Raw genomic sequence first — 25,618 nt, 5'->3', positions numbered from 1 at the left:
AATAAAGTCTGATTTTGGGGTCTTCATTCACAGGGAAACCTTTCAGAAAATAATTTGGCCTCATTTGACTTGATGTAAGCTGTTTACAGCCCATTTACCTACACTCTTCTACACTACTACAATTTTCATCATTTATAAGTCTATATTTTCTAACAGTTGGGTTTATTTTTTAATTAGTTTCCATATAAACCTCTAAAGACCGTGTCTCTTCAGATGTTTTGACATTCAGTTGGTTATATACAGCAGGGAAATAAGGGTCTCTCCTGAACGCACCTTTGGTGTTTATTTGTGTACGTGAACGCACCATGAAACCGCTTTCCACGGGATGGATACGTCACGCACTCCCGATTGGTCTTAAAGCCGCCTCGCCAGATTCGATTGGATATTGACAGAAACGTCCCGGCTGTTTCCGGATTCCGCAGCAGGTTTCTCTTCCCATTGGTCCAGCGTGTCCGAGTGCAGAGAACAACAAACAAGATCGGGTGAAGACCGTCGGGATGGATGCAGGTAAGCGAGATTTTACAGGAAAATATGATATTTTACTCCCTTAGCAATCTCGTTAGAAGTTATAATGACTACAGCATCACTCTTTAACACCTGGCGGTGGCACTTCTGCTCTGCCGCTTTGGGATCAGCGTCGCCAGCTGGCAGCCTGCCTCGGTGACGCTAGCTGCTAAAGTGATGACTAAAGCTAACTGCTAATTATCGTTAGCTTGCTGCTACTGTTGCTAAATCTGCGGGATTCCCGCTTTGACAACTTGTGGTGTCATCACAAAACATTTATTAAGGTGTCGTTTCTTGTGATGCCATATGTTGTTCTAAATAGTTTGTCCTCTATACATCTTTGGACTTTTTAGCTAACGTTTTGTTACGCCCAAGATGAGCATCCCTGCTGATGCGCTGTCACCATCACATCGGTTATCAAGCTGCTGTTAGCCTGACTCTTGTTAGTTATGTGGGCAACACGTATTTTTAAAGCTCGGTGGGAATATTAAGGCATGTTAAGATATTTTCTAGTGTCTGATAACAGGTTTAATGGGAGTTTTATGCTGTTTTTAATAAGAACTCGATCATTTATTGATGTTTGTTACTGTTTTACTGAAGTTTATCTTGTCTTTGAGCGCAGTGTTTCCAGCTGCAGTGAGAAGCCTGAATCTAGCCTGTTATTGTGGTTGGACATTGACCATCCTCCTCAAGTCTTTAGGGACAAAAATTAAATTTTATGTTTTTTTGTTATTCAGTTATTGAAAGTCCCTTAACAGTTCCTTGTATCTGCTCGTTTAATGTTTTTAGCTTTTAATGATAGAAACTCCCTCAGCAGCATTGTTAGCACTTGCTCCAAAATCACGCGGGTTAGGCAGAGAAATTTGTGCTCACTTATTATTAAACATCATGACCAAGTTTTATCTCTTGTGTTCAGGAAGTAACAGGTCGTTACTACCTTGTAACCCACTGTAGAACAAGTAGAGATATTTAAAATCCTTCATTGTATCAGCTATTAAATCCCTTAACTTTTGCAGTGGTCATTTAGAATAACTTGGTTTTATGATTGCTAATTTTTATACACATTTCTTTGTCAATCTATTATGTATTTTTTGTCCATCTTCTTCACTATTGCTATTTTGCAAGTAGGTTGTGTAGGTAAGTTGCAAATGAATTGCTTTTTTTGGATCAGTAAAATTATCTGACTCTGAGTTTAAAGTACGAGCACGGAAGAATCATTTTCAGACTGATGGATGAGTGTTTTTCACTGACTCAAGTGGCATGGCCTTTCAAAATAAAGTCCTCTCAATATAAAAGTGATCTCTCCATACCTGTCTTTCAAATATTGATTGACTTGCTGTCTCCAACTTTGTTTCACATTTAAAATGAAGCACCAGAGGCTTACAGGATCCAGATGGTACTTGCTCTTTGCTCCTAGCTCCCAGCAAGGCTGCTACTTCCAGAGTTTAATTCAGCTTCATACATTTTCTTGGTGGTTACTAGCTGCTCATGACTCAAAAGGCAGTTTTCTGGTTGTTTTAGAGGGTGTGCTAGATTATGCTTAGATAGGCTGGTTCAGATTGGGGTTAACTAAACAGGAAAAAACTTAATTGAGAATAATTTTTTTAGGGAATTTCGCTGTGCGTGTTATGTAAGCAGTGAGCAATCGTAAGAAGCAAATAGACAGTCGTTAACCACATTAACCTGACTCTAAACAAATACAGGTTATCCTGGTCTTGTGGCAGTGTTTTTCTTTCTTTCGACTGTTTCTTTTAGGAGTCCTCATGTTAGATAATCTACCTCCATCTCACACTATGTCTTCCATCCACTTCTGTCACACCAATCATCTCCATGTCCTCTCTCACTACATCCATAAATCACATCTTTTGTCTTCTTCCTTTTTTCAGCCTTCTACATCTTTTGCCCACATATCTGTTGTCTCTCAACTGCACATGTCAAAAACCTTCACAGCCTTACTTTTACAGTTTGTCTCCCAACTGTGACATGTACGCTGCCCTTTTGATGTATGTGTTCCTAATCTCATCCATCCTGGTCACGCCCAATGAAAATCTAGCGTCTTCACATCTTCAGCTCTGCCACCTCCAGATCACCGGCCTGTTTTTTCATCAGTGCCACAGTCTCAAAACCATGCATCTCAGCAGGTCTCACTACCATCTTCTTAACTTTCCCTTTTGTTCTTTCTGCTACCCATTTGACATAAACCACTTCAGACACTTCTCCACCCACTCCGTCCTGCATGCACTCCCTTCACTTCTCTTGTGCACTGTCCATTGCTTTGGATTGCTGATCCTGTGCATGGCAGGCAGTCTGCAGAAGATTATATGTTGACTTAGAGAAGTTACTACAAACAAGAGATTTTTCCTGTAAAAATGGAGATTTTCCTTTCCGCTGTCACCAAGTGCTAAATCATAGTGGGTCGCCTGATTGCTGAGATTTTCTGTGTTATTGTGTGGTCTTTACCTTACAGTTTCACGTGCCTTGAGGCAAGTGTTGTTGGGATTTAGGTGCTATATAAATTGAATTGAATGGTTTGGTTATTAAGTGCTTAAAGGCAGGACACTGCAACAAATGGGAACACTTGATTTAATCAGTTTCTTAAAAGCCCCCAAATTTTTGTTCCTGGATGTGGTTTAGAGTTCACTCCAGCAACTAATGGATACTCCATCTGAACTCCCTGAGAGATAGGTTCATGTTTATCAGCTGCAATAATTGGCCTGTGATAATGCTGGTGATCACCTGACATTTATTGACAAGTCTGAATATGGTCCTCACTCACATGCACTGCACAGCAAGAGATAAACCACCTCAGCTGTCAGCGTGTAAGCTGCCCGAGTTGAGTTGTGAAAACAGCTTTATCTTCCCTCAGACTCCTCCTCCTTTTTTTTTTTTTTTTTTTTGCAGCTACCTTGACATACGACACACTTCGATTTGTTGAGTTTGAAGATTTTCCCGAGACCTCGGAGCCTGTGTGGATCTTGGGCAAAGAATACAATGCACTCACAGGTGGGACTTGAATCTTCTCGCATGAAAATTTCAATACCTACGAATAGAGCTGGGCGATAGAACGATAACGATATGTATCGCGATATAACTTTTACTCGATAGAGAAATTAAACTATCGCGATAGACTTCACCGCTCTTGTCCTCTTAAAAAAAAAAAAAAAAAAAAAAAAAAAGGTCAGCCAATACAAATTAAGTAGCGCAGAGCCGAACCAATCACAGCCGCAGCGTCACGTCGCGTGACTTGTTATGTACAGCACAAGTGCCAAGCCGCACGTGTGTTTGTTTGGGAAGCAGCCAGCGCGTAATGGAGGAAATGAGTGTGCCGACTAGAAAAATCAACCGAGCGTGACCGAAGAGAAAACAGATGATGGTTCCAACGCCGGAGAGATTGTCGAACGGAAGAGCCATAGAAGTTCCGTAGTGTGAAGGTATTTCGGCTATTTCAAGTCTGACAAAAACAGAGTAGCGTGCACTGTAAATTGTGCCGAAAGCAAGTCTGGAAATACAATAAACTGGTGCATGCGTCACACTGTGCGCCACGTTATTGTTTCGGTGAAATGAATTTCTACAATACTGTTACTGTTAATTCTACTCTCTGCAGTGTTTAAATGCTTACATATACACACAGTTAGTCCCTCCACACATACGACTCGGTTCTGCTTCTATGCCCCAGCTTTTACTTTTTCCCACCGAGGCTTCTAGACTTCTGATTGGCCAACATTTCTGCACGGTTAGGAATCTAGCTCCACCTGCTGCTTTGGCATGTTCATAGCAGTGTTTTCCTTCATTTCTGCCTTTATGTGTGGACGGGATTATTTTTTAAAACGAAAACGGAAAATCTCAGTTTTCAAAAATACCCGTGTACGTGTGGACGTAGCCTCAGTCTCTGACTGGAAGCGCTAATTCATCATTCGGCTTTTGTCAGACTAAAGTAACTGTTAAAACTGTTTGAAAAGCTCAGCTATACAACAAGGAGAGATTGAGAATTTCCTTTTAGTTCTCAGTTTATTTGATATTGACAAAAGTTAGTCAGTTTTGTCTGTTCTTCTGTAAAACAAACTAAGATTTATTTTTAGAATTAATATTTTGTTTCTAAGTGGAATTGACAATTTAGTCTGTTTCGTTTGTTCCATTTTGAAACTTAAACGCTTTAGCGGCTGCCTTTTGTGTAGTTTGTAATATTTGCCTTTATTTATCTGAAAAAGTCTCATGTTCCTTAAGTACATCTACCCTGTTGAACTTATTATGGGAAATAAATATTTAAATCAAAACAAGCTGCTGATTATTTCACATTTTACTTGTGAGCAACGGCACATTTAAATCTTACAAATATAGTTATTTGGCTTATATCGTGATATATATCGTTATCGCCTGAAATGAAAAAAACATATCGTGATATGAAAAAATCTCGTATCGCCCAGCTCTACCTACGAAACACATCACAAAGTCAGCCACTCTGTTTTGTCATTATGATGTGGATATGTTGTAATATGCCGATGTCTGTATTGTAGAGAAAGATGAGATTTTATCAGATGTCACTTCACGCCTGTGGTTCACATACAGAAAAAACTTCCCACCGATTGGTCAGTTCTGGTCTTTTGTCACACATTTCTAATGTGACCTCTGGCTATCAAAAGGCGTTATGGGTGACCCATGAATCTGTTACAGGGGGGACCGGACCAACATCAGACACGGGGTGGGGATGTATGTTACGGTGTGGCCAGATGATTCTGGGCGAGGCCTTGGTGTGCAGACATTTAGGAAGAGGTAAGGCGGACTTTATCTCTGCGTGGCACCAACAGCCCGTCTCCAGTGAATTGAAACAAGGCTTGTTTTTGACAGATTTCATAACTGACCTTTTTGTTTTCAGATTGGAGATGGGCCAAAGGCCAGAAACAAAGAGAGGAGTACATCAGTCTTCTCAACGCCTTCATCGACAAAAAAGACAGCTATTATTCCATCCATCAAATTGGTAAGTAGTGAGCTTCAAACCATTCCAGTTACACCAAGGCTTGAGTGAAAGACTTCACAGGAAATTCTTCTTCTGTTCTTATTAAATGCTGCAGCTCAAATGGGAGTTGGAGAGGGAAAGCCTATTGGCCAGTGGTATGGACCAAACACAGTTGCCCAGGTTCTAAAGTAAGTACAGGAAAGTACCACAAGGGTCCATTGTGGACTTCACGCAAACACACAAAGCCAAAATGAGCAAGAAATCCCCGCATTTTGAAAGCTGGAACAAAGGAATTACTGGCTCTGTGCTCTGTAAATTAAAGATTAAAGCTGTGCTGTGCAGCATTTTTGTGAGCAAACAACAGTTTTTGTGTTCAGCATTTCTCTTAAGCACACATTATTTGTGTCTTTAAGGCCTTAAACATTTTTAGTGCATTTCTGCTGCTCTCAAGTTTATGGGGTAATTCTTGACTTGCTACTTGTTGGTCTTTAATCCATTAGCATTTTCTGGACTATAGTTTTTCTGCTCATCGGTCAGCCATTTATTTTCATTTTTCAGACATTTATCACTACTGCAGGAAAATCGAAAAGAATCCTGGTAAGAACAGGAAAAAAAAAAGCTGAGTAAAAACCCCCAATGAAATATCCCACTCTGATATCACTTAGTGTGCAGCATACCAGTGTGGTATTTTTATTATTTGCAATTCAAATTCCTTTAAGTTGACTTTTATATGTAACACCAGCTAAAATAGTTCCTTACAATTAGTTCTAGGAAAAAAATACATTTTTCAGCAAACATCTAAATTTAAATGTAAATTTTTTATTTTTTTTTTACCCCCCCCCCCCCCCCCCAATAGTTTTCTTACGGTGAATGGCAAGCTGCACATAAATACTAGCAGTCTCCCAATGGATGCTGATTGGTTGGTTAATCATTTCTAACATGAAGTACCCCTTTGGTGTACATTTTCCAAACAAATAAACATACTGCCGGTCACCAGGTCTACCCGTTGATGTCTGAACTTGACCTTGAGTTCAAGGTCACCAGTATTTGTACTGGTTTGAGATTTTTCATAGATGCACCTGCCTTTCAAAGTCCTACATCGACTTGTTTTGGAGATATCTCATTCACAACTTTGGTGTCCACGCCACTTGCCCAGCGGGGTGACGTCTATACCCCATAACCCTTTTATGTCTGAGGGGTAACTCATATGGATGTAAAAGAAAGCGCTGATTCGGATTGTCAAAAGTGTTGCTGTCAGGAGTTTGCTGCTAAAGTGAATTACGGTGCTGTGACATCACATATAGTCTCAGAATCGTATTTCACGCTAATCAAAACCCAAAACATAAAAACGTTAGAAACACGGAACCACCATGTTTTGAAACTTGATGAAAAATTTCCTGTTTGCCCCATGAAATTTACACCTCCATCAGACTGGCTCACAAACCTCCCAGTGGACCAGGAAGTCCAGAGGGTGGGCAGTTCTCTAGTGTTTTGGAGCGCTGGGGTAAAATTAAAACGTGTGACTGTGCTGTTTTGCTTTCAGGAAGCTGGCGGTGTTTGATACGTGGAGCAAAGTAGTTGTACACGTGGCGATGGACAACACTGTGGTCATCGAGGAGATCAGTGAGTGCAGCTGTGTTGCAACTGTGGACTGTTTACACAGTTCCTGTTTGACCAAATCTAACAGTTTCTGTGTGTAAACATCTACAGATTGATATGAGTCTCTGCAAAGAAACCAAGTTCATCCAAAGACAGAGTTATGCTGCTACTTAATTTACCAGTAGCAGCATAACTCTACACAGACCTAATTTGTATCTGGTGTAGTTTTCCTTCACTGTAATGTACTGGCAGCATGGTCGACAGTAATCTGAGTAATTTTCTGGTTTTTGTGATCATTTTTCTGTAGAGCGCCTTTGCATGCCCTGGCTGGATGCTGCAGGAGCCTATGGAGAATCGGAGGGAGTTGGGGAGCTTAATGGATGCCTGGAGGGAGCGTGTGCCATGGCTGAGGAGGAGACGGCGCTCTGGAGACCTCTGGTACTGCTCATCCCCCTCAGGCTGGGCCTGAGCGATATAAATGATGCCTACATTGATACCCTCAAGGTGAGAAACTAGCATGTACAGCATAATGACACAACTAATTCTGTGAGTAGTTATGGCCACTGTATCATGAAAAATGAGCACTGTCAGTGCAGATGTGATTTGCAAAATGGGAAAAATGACAGATAACCACAAAGAAATGACATAATGACGAACTGTAGAATGTGAGGCATTTAGAAATCAGAAATCCAATACTGTTAAGGAGAATCACACATGAAGGAAGTAGCAGCGTAGAGACCTTAGAAATCAATGACACTGAGCCCAGACTACAGCTGATATAACTGTTGGTGAATTAAAGTGGGCTCAGGCAAAACTATTCTAAACTACAAGGCAAGGGAAATGACAACCAATGAGAGCAAATGATACAGTTGACTGACACGCAACAGCTTGGTACACACATTTACAGACGGTTACCTAGGCAACTGGAGCCTGGAGCAAGTGTGACCAACCACCAGTCAGAAAGTCATGCAGGATGTCTGTCTTTGGATGCTCTTTTATGTTAGTGACCAGGAAAATAACTATTTAAAAGTTACGACAGTCTGAGCATGTAGTGTCCTCGGCTTTTCAGTCAGATAATGGATGTAGTCTCCGTGTGCCTGACTTTTATCCGTACTAAAACTCTAAAAGGGTTGTGGGTAGTGCAGATGCCTGTTTGGGAACAAGATAAATAATTCATCAGCAGTGCCAAGATACAAAAGTATTCAAAAGCAGCTTCTGCTAATTTAAATCTCTATCCACTTCCAGAATTACAAGCCACTTCCACAGATTCAATAATCTCAGTGCTGTAGAATTTATGTACGGCCTCCCACTGCCCGCTTCTCAATCCCAGCGTCTAACACATGGAGTAAAAAGCACATCTCTGTTCAGCTGAAACGGAAATAAAAAGCTTCATTATTAATTTAATGACCCCTCATGACTGACAGCATTATGGGATCAACAATGCAAGAACGGTACCTGAATAAAACTCCCGTTAAGTTATCATAGATTTTAATTTAGGGAAAGGGATTTTAAGGAGACATTCAGTGCCAGCATGGTGTATATATATATATATATATAAGCCAAATTCAGCCACAGCTGGGGTGAGATAAACCCTCTTGTCTCTTTTCACAGCAATGCTTCATGCTGCCTCAGTCCCTTGGTGTTATTGGGGGAAAACCCAACAGTGCCCATTACTTCATTGGTTATGTCGGTATGTCTAGTCTCTGTGTTTGTGAAATAAACTGTGCATTCTAAACAGCTCATGTTCATCATGTGATTCTTTTTTTTCCTTCTCTTCTTAAACACCTTCATTAAGTTACCCGCTTGGGTCTGAACACGTGTTTTTGTCCCCAGGAGAAGAACTCATCTATTTAGACCCACACACCACACAGCCTGCAGTGGAGCCGTCTGAAGACAGTCAGGTCCCCGATGAGACGTACCACTGCCAGCACCCACCCTGTCGCATGCACATCTGTGAACTGGACCCATCCATCGCAGCGGTAGGACTGCCAGGGAGAGTTTGACAGTGCAGAGCTCTTAGAACAGTCTTCGTCTCTTAGACCAGCGGTCCCCAACCTTTTTTTGCGCCACGGAGCAGTTTATGTCTGACAGTATTTTCCTCCGTACAGTAAAGAGGATAATAAAGGGGAAAACAGATTACCCACTTACTAAAGAAAAAGATCCATAGCTGAACCTTCCATTAGGTTAACAAATGTTAACAGATCTCATCCCAAGTTTGTCCAGCATTTGTTGGAAAGTATGAAAGAGCCTGATAAGGTAGTGGAGGCATGTAAAGAGCTAGTGGAATAACGATGGGCTTGGAAAAAATGTCATACTGTGTCCAGATGCTGCCAAAGACCTTTCAGAAGTGCCTCCGGCTGATACAACAATCAACAGAACAACATATCGGATGACACACAGGCTGTTGTGTGCAGATATGAATATTAATAGTTAGACATAAATGTGTTTTCTGTGCTCTTCCAGGGTTTCTTCTGCAGAACAGAGGATGAGTTTGATGACTGGTGTATGCGCATAAGAAGGGTGTGTCTCTCTCTGTCTGTAACATTAATTTTTGTTTATTACAACTTAATAAAGGCATCGCTGTGTTTTTGGAATATCGCAAAAATAATTGTCCTTGTCTTGTAGCTGTCCTGCAACAGAGGGACCCTGCCTATGTTCGAACTCGTAGACAGCCAGCCCTCTCATATGGTCAGCGTGGACACCCTTAACCTTACTCCTGGTAAATATACTGCAAATTATTTTCTTAAATATGCTAAAAACGAATTCAACTCTGTGAGGGGAGTGTTGTAGCTACTCTTTAGCTCTTTCTTTTGGGAGAAAAAAAAGCAAGAGGACGTTTTGGTAAGAAAAGTTAGTTTTTGATGGGCGTTAACAAAAAACCCCCCAAACAAAAAATGTTTGTTTTTTTTGTTTTTTTTACCCCCCTTTAAGAGGGGGGCCAGTGGCAATAATGCTACACTGATTGGTCGTAAAGCTCACCAAACAAGAAAATGCATGACAGCAAGGAAGATGTGTGAATCCCCCTAAAGATAAATAAAACACTGTTTCTGGTGTCTTAACTCACAGAGTTAATAAACATTAATTTAAATTTTTCTTTTAAATTTTCCTTTGCAGATTTCTCAGACTCAGACAGGTTGGAGCGATTCTTCGATTCAGAGGACGAGGAATTTGAAATCCTTTCCCTGTGACGAACATAACGAACAATGATTTGCTGTTCTCGATGGCGGACGGAAGATTCACCGTGTCTTCTCTGAATCAGAAGGGAAGCCTGAGTGAAGGAACGTGAACTGGAAAACTCTTGAGCCAGTCCAGCTCCAGTGATGTAGTCAGTGTGTGGCACACAGCCTCCGAATGCTCCATCATTGAGACTGCCTGAGGGAGGGGAGGGAAGGGGTGTGGAGGGGAGCTGTAGCAGGAGCTCAGGATAAATTCTGTATGCACATCTTCACATACACGTGTTTCCATTTAAGTCTTAACACTTTTAAATGTTTCTTCTGAAGTGATATGGTGCCTTTCCCTGACTCCATTAGTAAAATTGCCATAACAGTTTTATGTTGTGTAGAAACACGGTGCGGTCATGATGCCCACGGCTTACGCGGTTTGTCACTAATAACTGACGTCTGTAACAGCCTGTAACGAAACCAAATTTAGTCAAATCTGAAGACAAGTTGTCTTAGTTGTATCCTCGCCAAGTCTGAAACATATACACTCATCCATTGGAAGATTATTTATTTAATCAAAGCAGTATATAGGCAGGTGACAGAACAATAGTTATGTAAAAGAATGAAAAAAGCAAAAATAAAAAGAGCTGAATTTCAATTTGTATAGCTCTCTTGACTTGTACAAGTGTGGGACGTAATATTTTACTCAAGTAAACGTGTGGGATGAAGTTTGTGGGGTGCAGGAGAGGACTTTAGTTTTGAAGAGTTTCACTCCAGAGCTCTCCGAGCGGCAGGTTCTGTGCTTTGTTGATGGCATTGAGGCTGTGGGCTGTGATGTCTTTGTGAACATTTTCAATATTCTGTGCTGCATCGATCACCTGAGGAAGAAAATTTCGATAATTAGAACAAATCGGCGACTTTAGTCTTTTTCCAGATAGTTTAACGTTAATAAGATGCAACGAAGAGACTGTGGAGGTGCTTTCACACAGGAGGCAGCATTGGAGTGCTTGCAGACACCGCTGCCACAGTTCAGCAAATATAAACTTGGATTGCACTAAAGTAGAAAGAAGACATCCAGCAGACAGAGTGGAAAAGTTCATATCAGAACCACAGGAGGAAAAGACTTCCTTGGAAACGGGTTTCCATCCAAATAGATGCGGCTGTGGAGTTTAACGGTGGTGAAGCTTTGCCTGTTTAGCTCTTTGCTCTGCAGCTCGCTGATTCTAGTAGTGAGCACAGCTCGGTGCATGATACGTCCTGTGTGAAAGCCCCATAAGAGAACCTCGGACTGCTTTCATAACTTTGTAAAAATGAAAACTATCCAAGAATTCACATTCTGAATTCTTATTTCTAGAACAATAAATAACACTAGGCCCAAGATAAAGTAAGATAAAGCATACTCTCATTGTTCACAGTATTTATTCACTTCAGTCATTGCAGTGCAAGTCAAGCTTTATACTCTCACCAACACCTGTCAGTGTGGAGTGGACCTGATGAAGACAGGTGGAGTAAAATAACCCTGGAGGTGGTAACATGATACATTACTGTATGTGATGGCACAGACTGATCAGGAAAAGGAAGCCAGTGCAACTATAAAGACATGAAGAAAAGCTGTTGGTGTCGCAGGCACGAAATAGAGTTTAGGCGGTGCTTTGCAGCTGACAGGTGGCACCTGATCACACAGATATCGGCCCGATGCATCCCCGTTTTAAACATCCTGTCGGAATAAATCTTCCATTCAGGCTTCCCTCATACCTGCCAGTTTACTGTCTGATCCTTCATCAGCTGTTCAAACCGCTGTTGCACTGTTCTTTGGAAGACGCTCGTCTCGTATCTCTCTTGCCCAAACTGTCCTCTGAGAGCAGCCTCGGCCGGGTTCAGCTGCAGAAACATTACGAGGTCTGGCTTTGGCAGTCCCACATCAGGCTGCATGCACCAGTCCAGGCGGAAGCCCTGAAGAAGACAAAAAAACCTCCATCTGTCACGCTCGACTGCATGTTGCAATACCGAACTGATGGATGGAGTTTGAAAAGCAGAATAAATGCACTTACCGGCTTAGCGCTGGTGAAAGCAACTCCAGAGAAAGCATACCTGTCTACAACCAGAGTGATGCCTTGCTCCAGCTTCTTCTTCATTAAAGGCCTGTGGATTAGAATCTGTTAGGCTGTGTAAAGACTTAAAGGAAATGAAACAAAAATGTCAGCACATTTGATACAACCAGCAGTGTTTGCTGTCGTGTTTGCCAATCAGTCCATTTGCACTTAAAAAACTGGAGAAGGAACCAATGCAAATAATTTTAAAAAAGCGTGAAACTGAACTCACCACTATGCACTTTTAAGGACCTGTGATTTATAACATTCATAGCATGAAGTAAAAAAAATGAACATGGCTTATCTAATTGTACTAAACTTGCTGTAAAAAAATAAATCAGCTGATTCTGAGGTGGGAAGCACTAACTGATTTTTTTCATAGAATGATTTTACTTTTTAGGAAACCTTAAAAATGTGATATTGATTTAGGAAATATTTAGTTGTGCATCAATAAACAGAGTCCGTTCAGCCATAAGGCTCAAAGCCTGTGTTACAGGGTCTCAAACCATTTTAATTCACGTGCCACAGGCAGCCCAGTTTGATCTCAAGAGGATCAAACTGCTACAATTATCTGCAAATCATGACTTTTCTTTTAGTAAGTGTACATTATTTAAAAAAAAACAAATTCACACGTAATAAGCTATTGATTCATAAAATTCACAATGAACTTTCTGGGGTGTCCTATAAAAACTAACATCTGAGTTTTTCTACACAAAAAAAAAAAATGCTACTGAAATAAATTAAACAAAGCCATCAATACAAATCACTGGGTTTCTGCTTTGTTAGAGTTTTGCTCAGAATTTGTCCCTTCATTTTTTTTTTTAAAAGAAAGACAAGATCAGAAATCTTTGCTCCGTCTTCATCCACCCGTTTGTCTGCTTTAGGTTTTACACCTGACATTAAAACACTCGTCCAGCTGCTGATCACACTGTTGGGTTTTATTAGCCTGGTGTCTCCAGTTGAGCCAGACCATTAGTGTTTAGGCAAAGACATTTTGTTTTACACATATGCAGGTGTTACATTCTGTAAAATGCATTATATATGATTAAAATAATTTAACTGCAATAAGTATACACCTTTCATATAAATATATTCTATAACTTAACTATTTTCTTTAGCCCACATAATTATATATTTCAGTTACATAAAACATGTGAATTTTGATTTTATGTAGTGTATAGCCTATATAATAAAAATTAATGTAGCCCAATAACTATAAAAACCAGAAAGCTACAGAACATGGGGCGGTTCATTTACAATCACAAGTCTAACTTACGTTTCATAGTCATTTTTATATCAGAAATAATCTGATTGTTTTGTGCTTGAATGTAAACAAAATGCCAGAAATCTGCACTGTCATCAACACATTTATCACCAAACATTTAAACCTAATATTTCATGTTTTATTAGGTTAACCCTCTGGGGTCCAGGGTATAACTGCCATTTTTTAATAACAGCTTGATCTTTTTTTGCCTTGCTTAGTTTGGTATCATTATTTTCAGCACAACCTCACATGTCTGAATTTACAGTTATTTTTTCATTGCTATACTGTAATAATACATGTGATCTGAAATCACAAAAAAATATGAAATCAGAGTCAGCAAAAGTTTATTTTTTACTGTAAAAACCACAAACATGTTTAGTTAATTATTTTCATAACTTGAAATGCAAATTAAATTGTACATTTTAAAAACCTATGCACAAATTTTGTAAACAAAGACATTTACAGAACAATCAGATGCCACACAAATTGATTGTGCCAGTGAAGTAGTCTGTCTGCCACAAAACACCACAGGCCTGCAGGCCTGACAATATGCAGTATATTCAGTTTTAGAATTTATATTCAGTGTTAATTGTAGCTAGGCTCAAGGTGTTAATGCTAGCTTCTTTTAATAAACAACACTGTCATATGCAAATTTGTGGTGGCAAGAGGTGGCACCCCTGTAGATCCGCCCCTGTTTAAGACTGCATGAAGTAAACCTAAAGCACTGAATAGTCCAAACATGGACTGCTTCCCATTTTCTCTGTATCATTCCTCCTGTAGTGCCTGTCATCAGAGTAACTTGGGAACGTGTCACTTCCTACATGTTAGCTCGAGGATCAGTCCACTGACACTGATTTGCAGCCAATAGGAAGCCGACCTCATTAAAGGTACTGAACACACCTGAGATTTTTTTTTTTTACACAGATTTTCATTGGCACATATGTTCACACTAACGTAGAGAGTCTTACACCATCTCCCAGCGGTTTGCAGAGAACAACAAGTGCACCGTGTGGTCCTCCAAATCACTCTTGTTCTCCAGGTAAGCCCCAATCAGCTGTCCGATCGTCGTGGTCCTGTCTGCATGAAGAAAACCGCCCCGGGACAACACGTCAGACACGTTAAAGCCAGAGGAGAACTTTAAGCTCCTTCGGTGAAAAACGGAAAGCATTCTCACCGGGGAATCTCATCATCTCAGCCGGCCTGCCGCTCTGCTGCAGAGCTTGAACCAGCTTGCTGCACTGCGTGGTCTTCCCGGCCCTGTCCACCCCCTCCAGCACGATGAGCGCTCCTCTCTTACCCGCCATCTCCGACCACTGTCCGTCAGTGCTGCGGTGAACGTTGCAGAAACCACGAACAAACTGAAGCCAAGCCCTAGAAACAGACCTGTGCCCTATCACCATTTGCCGCCTTTTCCTAAAACAAAACGTCAACAAGGAAACACAATGACGCACTTCCTGTTTCACTTCGTCACGTTTCAGCCAGCCCATTAGCTCTCCGACTGCTGCCCTCTACTGTTTACCCATCATCCCCCTTCACAGATCATTTAGATTTTGCCTACAACACCGTGTAAATACTCCGTCAGTCTGTTTGAATTAGAATATCCAAGAAAAGCAAAAATGCAGGAAAGAAAACTCCTACAACTGCTCCAATATCTATGGAAAACTGCTCTCTACTTCCTTGGCTGTACTTAGAACTTCATACACTTAATCACAAGCAACAGTTATGCTGAATAAAACGTTTTATTAGCACAGGGCAATTTACTGGCTGATTCACCTGTGAGTGTGCAGTGTCCCGAAGTTCGCTCTCAGATTGAAATCTCAACAAATCACAACAGCAATCTCCTTGAGATGCTTCATATTAGAGATTGATTTATATAAGGTAATAATACGGCGAAATAAGATGACAACCCCTCCTATAAGAGTTGGCGTTAACTCTCCAGGTATCCAGGTGTTTTGATAATGGTGCTGGATAGCAAATAGACACAAAATGTCCCATAACTGTTTAGTTGTTTTTTAGAGCTGGAGGTCATAAAGACTATATATTTTTATTGTTTGCTATCCCTTTTTTGTCCCTTTGTGTCCGGTGGCACCCTGGAAGGGAACACTCCCATCAGGATGAAGGTGATCACTTAAAACTAATTCCAGCTAAATACCCACAGGTCCTGTAAAAGGTGATATTCAACACCTTTCTTTTTCTGATAGTATGGAGGGAAATAATCTGTTTCACTCCCTTTGACACGATGAATGAAATTAATCATTAATTCCTAGTTAAATAATTAGATATATATATATATTTATATTTATTAAATTATAGCCTATTGATACGTTGGTTTGTTCTGTGAATGAACACAGCAAAAACAAAAGACCATAAAGCAGATGGGAGGGGGTGGAATAGGTTGTTTCCCATTAACAGAGACTGTCATGACAAGTTACTGTATTGTTAAAAATGTACTTAACTGCAATATATGTATGTATTTAACTTTAATATTTAACTGCACAACCACATGAGCACCAGATTTCATCCTTATGGGAAAATGATCTTTACATCATTAGACACGTGTTACACTTTGCTCTTGTGACAGTGTTTCAGAGCATCTTTCAGTGCTGCCAGCACCATATCGACGTTCTCCCTGCTGCTGTTACATCCCATCAGTCCCACGCGGAGCACCTGGAAAACGACAAAAACATCCAATGTAAAACACACAGGCAGGAACAAATGTGTTTGGATGATGCATATTGGCACTCGATCATCATTTTCTCCTACCAAACCAACTGATGGTCCGAGCCCCCCAGAAATCTCCAGATTGTGTGTTTTCATTATGAAGCTTGTGATCTCTTTCCAGTCATATCCATAAGGAGCAACAATTGTAGTGACTGTTGGTAGCCTCAGACGCTGTAACAAACAGCTCATTATTTAATCTTATATAAGAAAGAGCTGCAAGCTTGATGTAAATTCCCATACAGATTATTATGATTATTCTAAAAACTTACCTTTTCTTTGACAAAAAGCTTGAGACCCATGCTCTCCAGGCCAGCATGGAAATATTCGGCTACCTTCAGATGTCGTTCCCATGAATTCTCCAAACCCTTAAAAAAATTGAATTATAGAATTAAAGCTAAAAAATTCACAGACAATTCGCAGACACTAGGGAGCTGCAAGTCCTTTACTCATCAACCATATCTCAATTTTCAGAGTACTGATCACAAAAGTGTGCTCTACAGCTGTGCTGTGAAGCTGCATGTTCAGCTAAATTCTAATGCTGGATGACATGAATATTTAACAGGGGAAAGTGTTTCATGTTCACTCTTAGACTAGTGTGTTAGCACTTTTCATATTAGCATTAGGCACACAATACCAAGTCTGGTGGGAATGTCACGTTGTTGGTATTCCAATCAAAGCAGTGGATAAATTAAATTTTGGCCTGATAACTGTTGGAGACTGTAGAAATATAACGATCCTAAAGTTGGTAGGATTAATTCTCTGAACATGATCATCAGTACAAGGCTGAAATATTTTAGCCTGCACAAAAGCCAAACATTTGTTCACTCATTAATTAATTATCTATTAATGAATTCATACACTACCGTGTGGCTGTTTTGACAAATTGCCCCTGACATCAACACTCTTGGGATCACTTAACCAAGTAAACCCCTCCACCATGGATCTAGAAAGCTGTGGTGGTTTGGGCATCTAACTACAAAAGCCACTTCCCTCTCCTCACCTGAGGAGGTGGCTGAGGGCTGTCTGATCATACCTGCTTAGACTCCTGTCCTGCAACTCAGACTGAGATAAGCAGGATAATAGATATTTTTCCCCCTCTATGGGATTCCCAAGACAGTTACTGAACCACATAGGATCCAGCTGCTTAACTGGAGCTTAACTGTATGGGCCATAAGAAGTGCTCAACTGGTGGGAGGTGTCTGCAGATTTCCTCAACAAACTGAGTTCTGCATCTGCAAAGTTCTGACTGCTGCAGCTGGACTAATTATTCTCTCTTTTTTGATTCAAGAAAAGTGAGGGGTCTATATTTCGCATTCACTCTGCAACTCATCTGTTTAATAAAAGTCAGGATTTTAATTGAAAATGTGACATTTGCTTAGTGACACCAAATGTTTTAGCTGCAGTGCTTTTATCTCAGGTTTCCACAGAGGAGATACGCTCTGTTTCCATTACTGTATTCTGTGCTTCATTAGTTAATTGCATAAAATGTTAAAACTGCAGGCTCATGAACCCTTTTAATTGCTAGACATGTCTCACCTCTTCAACAAGGACAGACAAACTTTCCCTCAGAGAGTAAAAAGCAGTGACAGGACCTGTGTGGTGATATCTATGAAAAGAGACAAAGCAATACCAAATGATCTTAGTAATAGGTTAAAAGTGAGCCTGAAACACGGTCCAGTCTGCAGAGAAAGTCTTACACTCTTGATGGCTTTCCATCACATCCCCAGTAGTTTGCCAGCCAACTCAAATCCAAGTAAAATGACACAGGCTTTGTCCTTCGGCTGAAGATTTTTTGGCTGTGGATAAATTTACCTTTAAATACTTATGGTACCCTATTATTCTGAATGAATAAAAATGATAAAAATGTGCAGTTCTTACCATGCTCTCTCACTGAAGGAAATCGGTGCTGTACCTGGTGGAGCATTCAGAACCTTTTGGGAGCCTGTATACAGGATATCTATCTCTAAAAGTACAAACATCGACAGAAAAATCCACATATATTATTTCATAAAATAAAGACTGGAAACATCTGGCAGGATTTTTCAGTGCACCTTGCTGGTCCATGTAAACAGGGGCTCCTCCAATTGATGCCACAGAGTCAACAAGAAACAGGCAGTTATACCTGCAAGCAAATCACAAAACACCTATATCATCTGTCTAGCTGCAGATGTGGTGATGGCAAAGTGCTGTGTCTTACTTATGGCACAGCTGTCCGATGCCATCTAAAGGATGCAAGACTCCCGTAGAAGATTCTCCGTGTGCCACAAAGAGCAGCGCAGGTCTGTGTTTGGATAAAGCCTGCGGTGAGATAACAGTGTGATTACACAAGTGGCAGCAGTGACAGAAATGATTAAAGTAGCCTGATAACTGGAGCATCAGGAAACAATACCTTTTCCATCTCTTCAATAGTGAAGCAGCCACCAGGAGGAGCCACTATAGTGTTTACTCTCGCACCTGCAGGTTTGATACACATGCGTTTTTCTTAATTAACTGTTTTTTTAATTACACCAATGAAAGCCACCTTAAAAAGACAGCAGCAGTAATACTCTGTATTTTTATCATCAAATCCTGTGGAAAGACCTATGGGAGATTATTTAATTATGTTCCACAATGCTCCGTTATTTTCCTAAAAGTCAGTATAATGCACTGCCTGACATGTTCGTTACTGTGGACATGCTGCATATACTAGAGCAGCTAATGAGTATTCACCATAGACTGCATATATGGCTCATGGTTCCCTTATTGTATGACCTCAGTAAAAACCTTTCTCAGGAGATTATAGGTTCAGCTGCTAGCACAACATTAAGTTAATGTTTTAAACAGCTATGATGGCGTCTGTGAAAATGTTCAGCTTGACTTGCAGTGTGCTTTGGTGTCATGCATGTTGTGCCTGTCACAATTTGTGTAACCTGGAACTCACACAATGGCCCGGGTGGAGGCACAGTTGCGTGAGAGAGACAGTTTCTTAGGCGATTTCAGAGATTAGCAGATGGCACACATCAACTTTGCTGTACATTTGGAAAAGGCGTGAAAGTATTCCACAGCAAAAGCTCTTTTTGAACAGTGCCCATCTGTTGTAGGAAATTATATTTTTGAATTTGGTTATCTTCCAGGATTTGTTAGGTACAAATGATACAATGAGCCTTACCTATCCTCTCTGCCATCTCAGCTGCTCTCTCCCCCCAGATTCCATTCACAGCTACAAGCACGCTTTCCCCGGGCTCCACTGCATTGAAGATGGCGCACTCCATAGCACTGTGGCCGGTGCCACTCACAGCTAGAGTCATTTTGTTTTGAGTCTGGAACATATACTGGATCCCACTCTTGATGTCGTTCATTATCTGTAATTGAAAAAGTTTGGTGTAACGAGTAGCGATCTATCTGATGTTAGAACCATTCCCAATCTTTGTCTAGCACAGACAGCATGCAACCCAAATATAGATCCTAGTCATTGGTGTTAAACCTCTGAAGTTACCTCGAATATCTCTGGATGCATGTGTCCAATGACAGGGTTAGCACCAGCCTCCAAGATCCGTGAAGGGACGTTTGAAGGTCCCGGTCCAAACATGTGACGATAGGGAACAGTCAGAGGTTTCTGCAGGCATTTTGGTGGCGGTACAGAGATGGACGACATCTTCCCAGCAGTGTAACAAGCAAAACAAAACCGCAAAGAGCCGTGGAACCAGAGAAACCACACCTCAGCTTAACACACCTCTCTTTCTGACCAGTGAGCACCACAGGTCAGAAGACCATCATAACATGTTCTGCTTTTATCTTTCTCTTCTTATGTCAACACTTGTTGGTCTCTCTGTGTAATGAGCTCGTGTAGTTTGATTTGTTCTCATTTTTCAAGATAAGCAAGTGATCCTGCATGTCCCGAGATGTTAATCATTGACCACCAACTGAGTCTCAGGTTTAACTATTAAACTGCAGTGTTCCTAAAACATTAACAGAGTTTGTTTGCTAAAAAAAAATTCACTTTGTAAGATGATATTTTAAATGCATTAATGAACCTTAATTAAATCTATTACATCTCGGGTCATTAAGAACCCAACAATTCTCTCATAAGGAAATAGTTGATGAGGAGAAACTCATTTTTAACAGGATGAAATCTCCTGTTAAAACAAGACTCACAGTGGACAGCCTTCTACTTTTAAATATCCTAGGAACCACAATCAAATCAGCAGTCTGTGAGTAAAGTGCTCTATTGGGAGAGTATGGCCCTTTAAGATTTGTCATTATTCAAGACCTTGTATGTGAGGAGATTCTGGATTTAACAGGGAGCCAATGAAAGGAAGCCCATATGGGAGAAATATGCTCTCACTTTACTCCCTGTCAGTCCTTTCACTGCAACATTTTGGATCATCTGAAGGCTTTTCAGGGAGCTTTTAGGACAACCTGATAATTTATAAGGCAAAAATGGGTTACATAGTACTTCCTCTTTTAACAGATGTTGACGAGAGGTTAAGCATTAAATCAACTTATCTGATCTTTCACACACTGGGATTAAAAATACAGAAGTATATCATGCTTTATCTGACATCACAGACATTATAGGAAAGAATGCATCATTATATCATGCTGTCAAAACATCTCAAACATTTCAGACACTTAAGTAAGGAATGCATTATGTTCTCTTTAACAATAAACTTGGTTAGCTGATTCTTCAACAATAGGCTTGGTTATGTGAAAATATATGAACACACTAAATATAAGGCACACTTGGTTAGAATATAAGGCCTACTTGATTATATTGTATTATAGAGATTTAGTTATAGTGTATAATGTAGAAAATCTCTTAACAAATGAATTACAGCAGTCCAGCATAGAATTAATAAATGCATGAGCTAGTTTTTCAGCGTCACTCTGAGAAAGGATGTTTCTAATTTTAGAGATAGTGCACAGATGAAAGCTTTTGCTTGAGTATTCTTTTGAAGTAAATATGCGGCATCGTAATTAAATTTTTCTGTGCAGTTAAAATGCTAAAGTTCAGCAGAAGTTTTAGTTTTTTTAAATGACCCTTAGGCCAGTTTTTGTTTTCCATTATTATGAGGTCAATAACTTTTTAACCATCACTCAGTGAGAATCAGTGGTGAATTGAATATTTGAGGTTTATTATGACAGCTTGTCATTGTGCTTCACAGTTGGGCCTGATTTGTCTTCTGAGGGATGAGGAGATGCTTCCCCAGAGGTTCGGCGCAGAAGCTGCCATCTTCGTACACGAGCCGTCCCCTCAGGATGGTGGCGCGCACGGCCCCTTGCAGTTTGAGGCCAAGGTAAGGAGTCAGCTGATTGCACAGTCACAAACAGCAAACTGTTATACAAACAACACTCGTCAACTCATCATACAGTGTTTATGTTAAAATTTTCTCAGTGATTGTATTTACCTTGTTTTTATGATGTATGTTTTCTTCTTGAATCTGTGAAACACAGCAAAGGATGAAAGATATCTGCCTCAGGATATGATGACTGTTTATGGTTTCTTACCTCAAACTCTCTCTCTGGGTCCCACACGACCAAGTCGGCATCATAACTGGGGGCAAGGCAGCCCTTCCGGCTGTCGAGGCAACACAGCTGAGCTGTTTTTTGGCTCAGGAGCCTCACAACATCAGGGAGCTGAAAACCTCGTTTACTGGCTGAACTCCAGAACAGAGACAAGCCTGAAAACGATGAGAGTAATAAAGAAGATCACTGAGAACTGAACTGAGACTAATCAAATCAGAGTTTTTCCACTCCTTAATTCTATTTGTCCTTTAATAATAAGATTGTATGAGGCGAAACTCTGCGTATCACTGTCACGAGACGTGTTGGTGTCACACTTTGACCACTCTCTCACTGAGGCAGAACAGTAAATGATTGCTTTAAACTGGAACTCGTTCATGTTTACCTTCCTGTGAACTTTGACTGACTGTCAGTGATTGTCAAAAGCATTATGGGGATATGTGGGGGCAGGGGGCAGCTAATCCAACCCAAAAGAAAAGAAGCATATCCCTGTAATATTCCACGGATTAGAATTCATTTGTAATCCATCCATCCATTTTCTTCTGCTTATCTCATTCAGGGTCAGGGGGTTGGAGCCTAACCCAGCTGTCATACAGTGAGAGGCAGATTACACCCTGGACAGGTCACCAGTCTGTCAGAGGGCTAACACACAGAGACATCATCTCTTCTATTCATATCAAGTGGTTGATTCTCACTAGAGCGTTCACTATTATACGAGGTACTATAAAAGTGCTGAAAGTGCTGTGATTATAATTGTATTGTCTGAAACACTACGTTATGTTGCAGTAGTTGAGTAGAATAGTTTCGCCATCTGCAGTTACTATTGATGCGAATGCCTGTTAACAATTCACATTACTGTCATCCAAATACAGTTTTGGCATTTGGTCTTTCCATTGCACCAAACAAATACTTGGAAAGCTGCAGCAAGACCTCCTCAGGATACAGAACAGATCACGCATCTGACATGACATTAATTATGGAGGAGAGAGGCTTGCTGAGGCAGCAGTAACTGCAGGCAGGTGGCATCAACTTTGCCGGTATGATATGCAGAAGGGGTTGATGTAGGCTGCTGAGGTCCCGGGACTGTGGCAGACATTAAGGTCTGCCTGCCTTTTTGATAGTTGCTACTGAATATTAAATATTCTGCATTTGTGTTTGGACGAGTCAGTACCAAACTGTAAAGAAGAAATCCCTCCCCAAGCCTGTGTGAAGTCTCCACTGTCCAGTTTCTTCAAGTCGGTGGTGCAGGGGGAGTGGTCTGAGACCACCATGTCAATCTGTCCAGCTTTCAGCGCAGACCATAGCTGCTCCTGGTGGGGAAAAAAAAATTCAGTCAGAGAGTAGCTTTTTGTTGTTGTTTGCTGAAAATAGTCAACTTTGTGTCTTCTGTACATATGATTGTTTACTCGGTTAACAGATCCTCTGATGGGTGGGCAGCACTTAAATTGCGTGGCCCCTGCAGGTATGTCTTCTGCACACAGGCTGAGATAGTGGTGGGTGGTCTCCACAGTCAGAGGAGCTCCAGCCTGCCGTGCTTCCTCAATCAGTTTCAGTGGCTTTGCAGAAGACAAGTGAACTATGTGGCAGCGAACCCTGGAGCAGGGATATTATAAGAAACATCAGTGTCTCCCTTTGGTTGATTTTCTTATGGAATGACTCTATTTTTTCCTGCTACAAACAGAACCTATACAAATATATGAACTATGATATTATGGTTATTCGTTAACATGATGATTTTCTCACCTGTACTGCAGGCAAAGCTCTGTGACAACACGAATAGCTTCGGTTTCCATGACGTCTGGCCTGGACCGCAAGAAGGTGGAGTACTGGCAAGGGTCTAACATGGGGTTGGGTAAGAAAATATCAGTGTTTATTAGTGTAAAAACAAATAAAAAGGATAAAGGATGAATGAATTTTGGACACTGACTACATTATATTTTTAAGTATTTTCATAAAACACTGTAATGATTGTTACCACCAGTCTCTCCTTTTCCTTCCCAAACGTCCCTCTCTGCATGAAACTGGAGGAGACAGGAGAAAAAGGCTTATTTTTTTATTTCATCTGGCAATGTTCTGTGTGCAAACTAAAGGCAAATCACACACAGAGTAAGAGAACTTAATGTTACGTAAGATGTTTTGGTTTGTAAATTACCAGCAGGACGCTTCCTGTGCCTTGCAGCTGCTTCATGGCTGTATGTAGATCGCTGTCATTTACATGGGGGAACTCATCCACCCCGCTATGGATGAGAAAACACTTGAAGCCAGCCACTCCAGCCTGGATCATTGGACGTAGATGGAGCTGCAAGGAGACATTCATGGAGCGTTTTCTTTAGTCTTGATTTTTTGTGTTTGCTTTTTTACAACCTGGCCTGTTTGTAGAGTTCATCATGCTAAAGCTGTGCACACATTACCTGATTGCCAGGGACCACGCCTCCCCAGAAGGCTACATCCACAAAACACTTCCCTGTTGCCTCCCGCAGCTTCTCGTGAAAATTTCCAAGAGTTGTGGTGGGAGGGATGCTGTTTCTGTGTGAATAACAAAGGCCTGATGAGAGCTTCATGTCTACTGTTTAAAAATAATCTTTCTAAAATGGTCCCAAGCCAAAGCCAAAAATCTTTTCAGCCATAGAATAAAACATAAAACTGATAAAGAAGACATGTTACGTTACTATTACTTTTTTCATTATTTGTGCTATATTTAACCCGTCAGGCAAGACTGCATCGTTATGTTTTGTTTTCTAGCTTTAAACTTTTTCCAGTTACCCTAAACTCATTCACTGTAAGTATAATTCTTAGAATAAAGTGTTGCTCACAAATAAAAATTTCAGCCTTGACATTTTAAACCAAGCCATTGACGTACAGTGCTTCTCAGATTCATTTTGATGTTTGCCTGAGGAAAACAACATTTATTTTGCAGTCTGTTTACCCTGCACGCTCTGCCAGTGACCTTGTCTGATCAGACTGCAGGGACTGATTTCTGAATTGGTGAAGTCTCCAACTTACAGCGGCATGTCCACAATCGTCGTCACCCCTCCGGCTGCTGCAGCTCTGGTGGCGGTCCAGAAACCCTCCCAGGAGGTACGGCCTGGTTCATTCACGTGAACGTGGCAGTCTACAATGCCTGGCATCACCACGCTGTCACCCACATCCAGCACCTTCCAACCACAGAAAAGTTTTTTAAACAATGCAATGAATCAAGCATCTGAGAGAAATAAGATCTTCAGGAGTGTTAAATCAGTGAATTACAATTTTACAGACAGGCGAATTATCCTGAGCAGTGTTCTGAGAAGTGAGACCCAGCTTACCTGACAGGCCACATCCTCAGAAAAGCTGCAGCTCGAGACTATTTCATGTATCTTCCCATCCTTTATAACTACAACTGCAGGACGTACTTTGTCACCATCCAGCACCCTCGTACTCCTCACAGCACTGACTGTTGATCCGAGTTCCATGTTTCTTTTTTATTGACTGTTATTGAGTTGAGTACCCTAGACTCTCACTAATATTCCTCTGAACTCTAGATAAAATCTGAGCAGCTCAGTTGCCCTATGTGGAGGCACAACCCTCTACTGAACGGGCTTATTGACCTTTGTTTGGCCACGTGACATGCAAGGCCAGTCATGCACGGTTTGTATGAAATTTCACAAGTAGGACCATAAAATATACTGATTCTAGAGGACATATGACAAATTGTGAGCATGTTGAGTGGTGTCTGATACTGCATGTACTAATACTGATACTTTTTCTTTTAAAGGCATTTTCATACTTCATGTTTGAGACAGATTTTTTTCAGCTCCATTTAAATATTTCATTTAACATATTT

The 25,618-nt window shown here is 40.8% G+C and overlaps 4 protein-coding genes across 5 annotated transcripts; 1 reads left to right on the top strand and 3 right to left on the bottom strand.

The window, feature by feature from the left end:
- Window positions 1-347: 347 nt before the first annotated feature.
- On the top strand, window positions 348-12,667 carry atg4b (autophagy related 4B, cysteine peptidase). The gene is made up of 13 exons (XM_086281842.1): window positions 348-507; window positions 3,406-3,507; window positions 5,019-5,090; window positions 5,176-5,274; window positions 5,378-5,479; window positions 5,574-5,646; window positions 7,002-7,081; window positions 7,365-7,561; window positions 8,669-8,747; window positions 8,891-9,036; window positions 9,521-9,577; window positions 9,683-9,776; window positions 10,172-12,667. The coding sequence occupies exons 1-13, from the start codon at window positions 498-500 to the stop codon at window positions 10,243-10,245; spliced, it is 1,185 nt and encodes a 394-aa protein (XP_086137968.1). The 5' UTR covers window positions 348-497; the 3' UTR covers window positions 10,246-12,667.
- Window positions 10,770-15,510, bottom strand: dtymk (deoxythymidylate kinase (thymidylate kinase)). Its single transcript, XM_086281844.1, has 5 exons — window positions 14,747-15,510; window positions 14,541-14,649; window positions 12,270-12,360; window positions 11,974-12,171; window positions 10,770-11,096 (listed from the first exon to the last, which is right to left on the bottom strand). The coding sequence occupies exons 1-5, from the start codon at window positions 15,057-15,059 to the stop codon at window positions 10,971-10,973; spliced, it is 837 nt and encodes a 278-aa protein (XP_086137970.1). The 5' UTR covers window positions 15,060-15,510; the 3' UTR covers window positions 10,770-10,970.
- Window positions 15,511-16,035: 525 nt separating this feature from the next.
- agxta (alanine--glyoxylate and serine--pyruvate aminotransferase a) lies at window positions 16,036-20,097 on the bottom strand. Its single transcript, XM_086281843.1, has 11 exons — window positions 19,769-20,097; window positions 19,442-19,634; window positions 18,683-18,747; window positions 18,491-18,591; window positions 18,345-18,415; window positions 18,172-18,256; window positions 17,991-18,089; window positions 17,830-17,899; window positions 16,563-16,658; window positions 16,336-16,464; window positions 16,036-16,239 (listed from the first exon to the last, which is right to left on the bottom strand). The coding sequence occupies exons 1-11, from the start codon at window positions 19,925-19,927 to the stop codon at window positions 16,132-16,134; spliced, it is 1,176 nt and encodes a 391-aa protein (XP_086137969.1). The 5' UTR covers window positions 19,928-20,097; the 3' UTR covers window positions 16,036-16,131.
- Window positions 20,098-21,379: 1,282 nt separating this feature from the next.
- Window positions 21,380-25,378, bottom strand: LOC147301446 (allantoinase, mitochondrial). Of its 2 annotated transcripts, none has more exons than XM_086283917.1 (11): window positions 25,101-25,378; window positions 24,799-24,950; window positions 24,207-24,321; window positions 23,948-24,094; window positions 23,771-23,816; window positions 23,539-23,632; window positions 23,202-23,388; window positions 22,967-23,105; window positions 21,781-21,953; window positions 21,681-21,713; window positions 21,380-21,581 (listed from the first exon to the last, which is right to left on the bottom strand). In XM_086283917.1, exons 1-11 carry the CDS (start codon window positions 25,245-25,247, stop codon window positions 21,432-21,434), a joined length of 1,383 nt encoding a protein of 460 aa, XP_086140043.1. In that variant the 5' UTR covers window positions 25,248-25,378; the 3' UTR covers window positions 21,380-21,431. The 2 variants fall into 2 exon arrangements, with proteins under 2 accessions (XP_086140043.1, XP_086140044.1); XM_086283918.1 differs by having other exon boundaries at window positions 21,486-21,607.
- Between the last annotated feature and the right edge of the window lie 240 nt (window positions 25,379-25,618).

Source organism: Aulonocara sp. 'chitande type north' Nkhata Bay, linkage group LG23 (assembly GCF_057382095.1).
Source record: "Aulonocara sp. 'chitande type north' Nkhata Bay isolate Kocher_YH1m ecotype deep benthic linkage group LG23, A_spYH_male_GT1.1, whole genome shotgun sequence".
Taxonomy (NCBI): Eukaryota; Metazoa; Chordata; class Actinopteri; order Cichliformes; family Cichlidae; genus Aulonocara; species Aulonocara sp. 'chitande type north' Nkhata Bay.
This window is presented reverse-complemented; position numbering and strand designations above follow the sequence as displayed.

Bases quoted from the DNA above. Each gene is read 5' to 3' on its own strand.
- atg4b (XM_086281842.1), top strand. The intron at 5,091-5,175 runs GTCAGTTCTGGT...AATCTGTTACAG, and splicing joins AAAAAACTTCCCACCGATTG to GGGGGACCGGACCAACATCA. The intron at 5,480-5,573 runs GTAAGTAGTGAG...TAAATGCTGCAG, and splicing joins TTATTCCATCCATCAAATTG to CTCAAATGGGAGTTGGAGAG.
- dtymk (XM_086281844.1), bottom strand. From the start codon at position 15,059: ATGGGCTGGCTGAAACGTGACGAAGTGAAACAGGAAGTGCGTCATTGT. The intron at 14,650-14,746 runs GTGAGAATGCTT...TTCTTCATGCAG, and splicing joins TGAGATGATGAGATTCCCCG to ACAGGACCACGACGATCGGA. The intron at 12,361-14,540 runs GTAAGACTCTCT...TCTAATCCACAG, and splicing joins GCAAACCGCTGGGAGATGGT to GCCTTTAATGAAGAAGAAGC.
- agxta (XM_086281843.1), bottom strand. From the start codon at position 19,927: ATGTCGTCCATCTCTGTACCGCCACCAAAATGCCTGCAGAAACCTCTG. The intron at 18,416-18,490 runs GTAAGACACAGC...ATTTGCTTGCAG, and splicing joins ATCGGACAGCTGTGCCATAA to GTATAACTGCCTGTTTCTTG. The intron at 16,659-17,829 runs GTGAGACATGTC...AATTTTTTTAAG, and splicing joins TGTCTGTCCTTGTTGAAGAG to GGTTTGGAGAATTCATGGGA.
- LOC147301446 (XM_086283917.1), bottom strand. From the start codon at position 25,247: ATGGAACTCGGATCAACAGTCAGTGCTGTGAGGAGTACGAGGGTGCTG. The intron at 23,389-23,538 runs GTGAGAAAATCA...TCCCTGCTCCAG, and splicing joins GAGCTTTGCCTGCAGTACAG to GGTTCGCTGCCACATAGTTC. The intron at 21,954-22,966 runs GTACTGACTCGT...CATCGTTTTCAG, and splicing joins GATTTCTTCTTTACAGTTTG to GCTTGTCTCTGTTCTGGAGT.